The sequence below is a fragment of the Nicotiana tabacum genome, chromosome 3, assembly GCF_000715075.1.
Source record: "Nicotiana tabacum cultivar K326 chromosome 3, ASM71507v2, whole genome shotgun sequence".
Lineage (NCBI taxonomy): Eukaryota > Viridiplantae > Streptophyta > Magnoliopsida > Solanales > Solanaceae > Nicotiana > Nicotiana tabacum.
In genome coordinates this window covers 10610885-10619412 of record NC_134082.1, presented here as the reverse complement: position 1 = coordinate 10619412, position 8528 = coordinate 10610885, and the positions used below count along the sequence as shown (strand labels likewise).

Sequence of the window (8528 nt, the reverse complement as noted above, 5' to 3'; positions counted from 1 at the left end):
AAATAAAAGTAGTACTAATTTTTTATCCTAGAATTATTTTTATTTATCCATCATATCAAACCACCCCATATATTGGGCTATCTACCCCCAACCAATACATGTAGTCCACGTGTATCTCATGCTTCTATCGAGCAAATTTGAAAGGAGCAGGATGAGTGTCAATGTTCCTGCGGCACACAGCATCATCGCCAATCTTCCACGTTGTTTCCCATACGTATATTTTCCATTAAAGAAACTTGTCCATATATTATCGTAAATTGTTAATTATCTTTCGTTATATTATTGATTTTTTAACACATTAAATGATCTTGTATATTTCTTTGTCACTAACGGAGCTGTAGAGTAAAATGTGTAAGTTTAGCATATCCAAATATTATTAGGCCTTTGTTCTAATTTTTTTTTTTTACCATATTTAGTTTTCATATGATTTTATTTTTACGAACAAAAATATATAATTTTTGTATATTTGGCTAATTTTTTTTCCTCGGAGGATAAGGTAATGTAGCCACAAGGGATTTAACATGTTACTTGTGTGTGGCTCTTTCTACTCATCACCAACTATAGACATAGGTCAACTAATTGAACCACATTAAGTATTTTGTCTCTTTTAGTATATTTTTTTTGTTGTCTTATTTATCATCATTTAATGTTTACTTTATTAGCTTTCACATGACACCTAATTATTTTGATGCTAATAAATATTACAAAAAAATTACATTTTTAACGACAAAACTAATATTAGATTAAGAATCTACCAATAAATAAAGTTGCTTAATTCCGAAAAGGATAAAATTTAACCCATTACCTTTTTATTGTTCAAACCTATGCTGACACCGTGTTACGTTTTGACCGACGAAAAAAATTATTTGTATACACTGCATTCACACGGTATATCAATTAGAATTATCGTATTATTTTCTACTTATTAAATGAGTACATAAAGAGCATAGACTTTTATAACAACTAAATCCATGAGACAAATACATCTGTCTTCTTCCCAACCTAAAACACTAAAACAAAATTCCAATTTCCAGCAACAGTTCCACTTTCTTCATTGACCGATCCATTAATTTATATATTATCCATACATATATCTATCATCACCATTTTCTTCTATATTAGTACTTGTTAACCCCATTTGATCTCTTCTTTTTTTAACCTCAAGATTTTGTTGAAGTCTAAAAAATCTTGAAAAATGGGGAGTTATAGAGTATGTGTATGTTTTACAAGAAAATTCAGAGTAACAGAAGCAGAGCCACCATCAGATGTGAAAGAAGCATTCAAGAAATACACTGAAAATGGTAACCAAATGAATTCAGAACAGTTACTGAAATTCTTGATTGAAGTACAAGGAGAGACCCTTTTGACTGTTGGTGATGCTGATGCCATTATTCGTCAGATCCTTCAGAAAAGACACCCCATTACTAAGTTAACTCGTCAAACTCTTGCTCTTGAAGATTTTCATCATTTCCTCTTCAATACTGAACTTAATCCACCAATTAATTATAAGGTAATTTTGTTTTTGTTGTTGGATCTTTTTCCTTATTTAGAAAGAGTTTAAGTTCTGTGTAGTAGATTTTTTACCTACAGTAAAAGGCAGGAGTAATTCTTTGTATGTTTAGTGTGGTAACATGGAAAATTGAGCTGGTTAAATTGAAGGGATTGTGTAAAAAAATCTTTATGCTGTTAGTGTATTCTTGCTTTTATTGTTGGATCTTTGTCTTATTTAGAAAAAGTTTTAAGTTTTGTGAACTAATGAGTGTGTGGATTTTTTCACCTACAATAAAAGGTAATTGCTTCATATGTCTTGATATGGTAATATGGAAAATTGAGTCAGATTAAATTGAAGTGATTGTGTAAAAAGAATTTATACTGTCTGTGTATTCTTGCTTTTTTCACTGTTCTTTGAGCATATGGATAAGGTTTGCGTACACATTACCCTCCCCAAACCCCACTTGTGGAATTACACTGGGTTTGTTGTTGTTGTTGTTGTTGTTGTTGTTGTATTCTTGCTTTTATTGTTGGATCTTTGTTCTTATCTAGAAATAGTTTAAGTTCCGTGCAGTGACGTAATATAGAATTTTTGCACCATTAAGTTAACTTGGCCTACAATAAGGGGTAGTTCTTTGTATCGACTCTGTCTGATATGGTAACGTGGAGAAAATAGAGCCGGTTAAATTGAAGTGAATTGTGTAAAAGTACGTTACACTGTCGGGTGTATATAACTTAAATCCATTTGGGAAAAGCATGAAGTTTGAAACTTTGAGTGAATTTTCCCAATTTGGGTTTCACTTTGGGTTGAATTCACTACATTGTTATCATTTAAGCATTATTTTAAGTGTCTATTTTCTGTACAAAGTTAAGCCACCAAGCTCTTACTCTTGAAGTTTCACCACTGTCTACTCTGCTGATGTTCATCCCTCAATCAATTCTAAGGTATACTGTTTTTATTGTTGGATCTTTGTCTTATTTGGAAATGCATAAAGTTTGAGACTTTGAGTGAATTTCCCTTTTTGAGTTTCTCAGAGATTGAAAGTCATTTCTTTTTTACCAATTAAGCATTATTTAGAGTGTCTACTTTCTATACATTACCCTTATGGGAATTGGGGTAACCAAAAAATTTGGAAGTTTTAAAACCTGAATATTTCTAGAGATGTGGAAAATTTTTTTTAAAAAAAGGAGGGTGGGAGGGCACCTGGTGCATGAGGCATTCTGTGTCCACGCAGAATACGGGGAAGGGCCGCACTCCAAGGCGGTGTGATATAAGCAACCTACCCTAATGCAAGCATCAGTTACGGCTCGAACCCGTGACCTATAGGTCACATGGAGACAACTTTACCCTTGGGCTCCCTTCATGTGGAAAATGAGCAACTTATCTTTTTCTTCTTTGGATCTTTAATAGACTAAAGTGGCTTCCCTAACTACAAACATAAAAACGTAGGGCGTTCTCAATAAGATGATCACTAACTAGGGCATTCTTCAATAATATGATCACTAACTTGGTTGTAATGTTAATGAGCAACTGTTGAATGGATAGAGATGATTATATAGCCGAATTCAAGTATATTGGAATTGAGGCATAGCGTGGTTGATTGATTGATGGTTGATGTATATGTGTTTCTTGAAAGGCCTTTAACTCATTACATTTGCACTTTCAGGTTCACCATGATATGAATGCTCCACTCTCCCATTATTTTATATTCACGGGGCATAATTCTTACTTGACTGGAAATCAGCTGACGAGTGATTGCAGTGACGTCCCAATTATGAAAGCGCTGAAAAAGGGTGTAAGGGTGATTGAGCTTGATATATGGCCAAATTCTGACAAGGATGACATACACGTACTTCACGGAAGGTTTGTGTATCTACTGGCCGCTGTTGCGTTTTATTGACCGCCTAGTTATTAGAGTAGTCTGTCTCCAAGCAAGTCTTCTCTTTCCTAAAATTAGTAGCTTAGACCCTCTGGCAATTTTGGAATGATTGAAGATTTTATATGGTCTTTAGTAGAGAATTGTTTTAAACTTCCCGGCATGTACACCAGCAAATAAGAAACTATTCATGGGTTCTAATATGCTACCGGAATAGTTTAGTGGTATAAGCACATGCTTTTGCCAAAGGTAGAAAAGGTGTTGTTGTGTAAGTCATTGATTTTTGGAGATCATAATACCTTCAGCTTACTCTAGTTAGATACAAGAGACATCATATTCTTCTAAAATCAATACTCTGCTCTAACCATCATAAAGTTTATTTCTTACTATCAGGTTTTCTCATAATATCATATGAAGCTGGAGGAAAGGTAAACTGAGCGTCGAACTGTACTAGGAGTTATTACTTAAAACAAGCCAAAAAATAAAATATGCCTTAATTAGCTCATAAAGAATCTATTGACTTATCCTCTGAAAGTGGACAGAAATATCAGTCGGCTAAAGAAGAATGATAGCATGCTCAGTCCAAAAGCTTTAAATTGAATTTTAATACTTCACCTTGTACTTTTGTGGTGGAAGCAACTTAATGTGAGGTTTTGGGATGATAACCACTGGCTGTAAATGTAGGCGTAATTGAATGTCTTTTAGTTGTGTTGTTATCTTTATGTGGTTTTTAATAGCAGCAAAAGTAGTTCATGCGGTGATAATTCAAAATTGTCCCTGAACCCTCTATCCCTTGTGAAAGCCTTGTTGGTTGTATTAGTTTTTTGAGTAGATTTATTGACTGGAAATATATCCTTACTTGCATATAGAGTCAATCACTATATGGTGCAAATATTATGCCATCTGCCACTCATTCCGGCTTTTCCTTATTGTGATAAAGATGATTAATTATGTCTGACATATTTAACGAGTAGCTTCGGTGTTCTTTTTTTCCCCTTTTTCTTTTTTCAATGAAGTGCTGAAATTGATTAACCTTCTTTTCTTGTGTTCAAAGTTTTTTTTTTTTTTTTTTTTAAATTTGATTGGTAAGTTCTTCTTTTCAAAAGGTGAAGCTTTGAATTGGTGTCTAGATTGGAGTTTTGGAATTGAACGTATGGTGATTATAAATTACTAATTGACTTGTTGGAACTCCTTGCACCTTCATCCCAAATCTTTATGTAAGGTAAAAAATGAGGGACAATAAGACGTCCATTGTTGGTTGTCTATTAGAGATTGCAGCATTTACATTTACTAATTTTCTCATTACTTCCTACAAAATATTTATAAGTAGTTTTTTTGGCAAATGCAGGACAGTGACAACCCCTGTGGAATTAATAAGATGTCTCAAGTCAATAAAAGAACATGCTTTTGTGGCTTCTCCTTATCCTGTTGTAATTACACTGGAAGATCACCTAACACCTGATCTTCAGGCTAAAGTGGCTCAGGTGAATATCTATTTCTTGCCGTTATTCCTTCTTTCCTCCTTTTATTGGTTAATGAGATGTTATCGTCATGTTTTACTTGCAGATGCTCACTGAAACATTTGGAGAAATGCTCTTTGTTCCTGAATCAGATTCTCTAAAGGAATGCCCAACACCAGAAGAACTAAAGCATCGTATAATTATTTCAACCAAACCTCCTAAAGAGTACCTTGAGGCCAGTGCCAGCACTACTGCTAGTAAAGAGAGACGAAATAGCTCCCAAAGATCAAATTGTTCCGAGGATGATGTATGGGGCACTGAACCTTCAAGCTTGACAGCTGATCAAGATGAAAATGAAAAGGTCTGCTGCAAGTGGATATTCTTCTAAGTTGCTCGGACTCTTCACTTTCGGTGCCACACCCGTCTCGACACGATTTGCGTGTGGGTGTGGGATCCTTACTGGATCTGGTCAACTGATTCTGGGTACTCTGGCCAAAATCAACCGAGAAATTCGGGACAGATACAATGATTTCTGAAATCAAATCAAAAGTGAAGGATCCGACCTCTGGATCTGCACCCGTATCGGACAGTCGCACCCGAGTCCGAGCAACTTAGATATTCTTCACCTTATTATCCATGTATTGTCTAACGTGCAAATACTAATGATATTGGTACCTTGGGTTCATTTTCTGCAGAGCGACAGTGATAATTTTGAAGATGAAGATGACTCCAATCACAGACCACAGTTAGCATCTGCTTATAAACGCCTGATCGCCATCCATGCCGGGAAGCCTAAAGGTGGATTAAAGGAGGCACTGAAAGTCGACCCTAATAAAGTAAGACGACTAAGTTTAAGTGAACAGGCTCTCGAAAAGGCTGCCGAATCTCATGGGACGGAAATTGTGAGGTTTGTATTTCAGCTTAACAAAGAAAGACAGTTGAGGTGGCTTTAAGCTGCCTCAGTGGAGTTGTCATGGACTTAACCTAATTTTTTCTGAATCTTTTACTAGGTTCACGCAAAGAAACATTTTAAGGGTGTATCCTAAAGGTACTAGGTTTAACTCATCCAACTACAAGCCACTAATTGGTTGGATGCATGGAGCTCAGATGGTTGCATTTAACATGCAGGTTTGTTTCTGAGTCTTCATTTTCTTCTCTCTTACATGATACCTAGTGTTATTTTTACTATTTGTTCGATAACATCTCATTTCCTTAAAATGATGCTGCTTCTTGATGTTTGATATGCATTAAACTCGTTACTCTCTGCTATTTTGCATTTATGATACTGCGATATAGGTGTATTGCAATGAAACTTATTCCATCTAGTTTCATACTATCGTTCTTTGATTCATAAAAGGCTAATGCGAATTGATTCTATCTTAATAGACTATATTAATAAGGAGTTCTCTGCTTTAACCAAATTTATTAGTCCTGCTGTTTGTCAAATTTAATAGATTCTTCTGTCAGTAGGAATATGGAGAACTTCTAGTACTTCTCCTTTTTATTTTTATATTGTTAATAATGTTGGCCTGATGAATTTAAATTGGGAACATGGTAAGTGAGTGTTCATATAGTCGACCCCAACTTGTTTGGGATTGAGGCGTAGTTGTGTTATTGTTGTTGCTATTTGTCAAACTAAATAAGAGAATAAGTATTATGGGACTGCATATCGGACATTTGTTTTCTTGTCTACTTAAAGTACATAAGAATCCATTGGATTCATAGATGCTAAACCTGGTATTTGAATGTAAACTGTATTGCAGAAAGTCGAAAAAATTATTCGGGTGTCATTTGATATCTCCTAGTTCGGATAAAAAATACTTTTATTTTGTTTGATACTTATCCTTCAAGTCTATTGGAAACAGCCTCTCTATCCTCACAAGGTAGGGGTAAGGTCTGCGTACACACTACCCTCACCAGACCCCACAGTGTGGGATAATACTGGATATGTTGTTGTACTTCTCCTTCATAGTCTTTTTATTGAGAACGCCTAGATTTCAGGTCGCTGCTAAAATCAACTTGTAGCCCTAAAATTGTGGACTCATATTCTTAACTTTTCTCAAAGGGCCTTTTTCATTTTTGTCGCAGCGGCCCAAAATAATTACAGGCGGTAGCCCAAATATACAAAACATATACACCAATTATGAATATGATATGTATATTTGTGTATATTATATGTATATTCTGGATATTATATGTATATTTATTTTGAAATGCAAGACATATGTTTGCCGGCTGTTATTTTTTTGGGCGGCACAAAAATGTAATTGTTCCTTTTTATAAATGAAAACTTGGACTCAATTCTTGCATTTCAAATTCTCTAAATTGAAATGCTATATATGTCTTTTATTTCAGACTCGCTATCTGCCGATCACATTTCAACAGATATTTACAAATTTTACATATTGAAACTTCTTTCGATTTCTAACTTAGTAGAATCATGTATTACATAACCATTACAGGGATACGGTAGAGCGCTATGGTTGATGCATGGGATGTTCAGGTCAAATGGAGGCTGTGGTTATGTTAAGAAGCCCGATTTCTTGCTGAATGTTGGCCCTAATAATGAAGTTTTTGATCCTAAGGCAAAGTTGCCAGTTAAGAAAACCTTAAAGGTAAGCAAATGACTGTGTGACTACAACATCCTTTAACCAATGTAAGTTTCTTATGCTCTCATTTTCGGACAGGTGAAAGTATATATGGGAGATGGATGGCATTTGGATTTCAAACAAACACACTTTGATTTGTATTCACCTCCGGACTTCTACACAAGGGTAAGCCGGTTTTGCTTTCTATTAACACCGTCGCTTCCTTCTTTTTTCACTGCTTTTATGATGTTTCCAAACCGTGACATGCAAAGACATGAAAAATGTCTGTCAATTGCATTGCAAACATTCGATACTGAGTATAAATATATGTGGAATGTTAGGATTCAATGGTAAGAACTTAAAAGGTTGAATGCATCAAATCTTAATCTTGAATCCGCTTCTGATTACAGGTTGGGATAGCCGGAGTGCCTGCTGATGAGCTAATGAAGAAAACAAAGGCTAAAGAGGATAAATGGACGCCAGTTTGGGATGAAGAATTTACCTTCCCATTAACTGTGCCCGAATTAGCTTTGCTGCGAATTGAAGTACACGAGTACGACATGTCAGAGAAGGATGATTTTGCAGGCCAAACATGTATACCTGTTTCCGAGTTGAAACCTGGGATTCATGCAGTTCCTCTTTGTGACCGAAAAGGTGAGAAATATAGTTCCGCGAGGCTACTCATGCGCTTTGAGTTTGTATAAGGGTCCTTTATGGTGTGTTTTTCTCATGCTTTCTTTTTCGAGTGTCATCGGATAATGTTAGCATAAATTTTTAGGAGTTTGTAATAATGTTATGTTCTCCTTAGAGAAGTTTGTGTTGCAAAAAGATTTCCAGGCGGCTTTGTACAGAATTTTCTACAAGTTAACAAGATTCTAGTGCTTGTTCAATGAGATTGGTTTTTTTAATGAGAGTTTAGAATTTTACTTGCAACGTTAAGTAAAAAAAGTTCTACATTTTTAAGAGTATGTATTAATGTCTTGATTTGATTACACTCGATTTCCCTGACGAAAAAGAAGATTTAAACTCTCCAGAACCACCTTGATTGTTAATCAATTATTCACCCATTGACTAGTGATGATAGTCTAGAAATTTAAAGTGAGGGAAGTTTG

General features: G+C 35.2%; 1 protein-coding gene across 1 annotated transcript; it reads left to right on the top strand.

Moving 5' to 3' along the window:
- The first annotated feature begins 955 nt into the window (after window positions 1-955).
- LOC107770942 (phosphoinositide phospholipase C 4) lies at window positions 956-8306 on the top strand. Its single transcript, XM_016590268.2, has 9 exons — window positions 956-1510; window positions 3159-3355; window positions 4717-4852; window positions 4935-5189; window positions 5524-5735; window positions 5839-5956; window positions 7291-7443; window positions 7516-7602; window positions 7827-8306. Exons 1-9 carry the CDS (start codon window positions 1196-1198, stop codon window positions 8118-8120), a joined length of 1767 nt encoding a protein of 588 aa, XP_016445754.1. The 5' UTR covers window positions 956-1195; the 3' UTR covers window positions 8121-8306.
- Window positions 8307-8528: the final 222 nt, after the last annotated feature.

Excerpts from the sequence above, each read along its gene's own strand:
- LOC107770942 (XM_016590268.2), top strand. The coding sequence starts at position 1,196 with ATGGGGAGTTATAGAGTATGTGTATGTTTTACAAGAAAATTCAGAGTA. Across the intron at positions 5,190-5,523 it reads ATCAAGATGAAAATGAAAAG|AGCGACAGTGATAATTTTGA; the intron begins GTCTGCTGCAAG and ends CATTTTCTGCAG. Across the intron at positions 5,957-7,290 it reads TGGTTGCATTTAACATGCAG|GGATACGGTAGAGCGCTATG; the intron begins GTTTGTTTCTGA and ends TAACCATTACAG.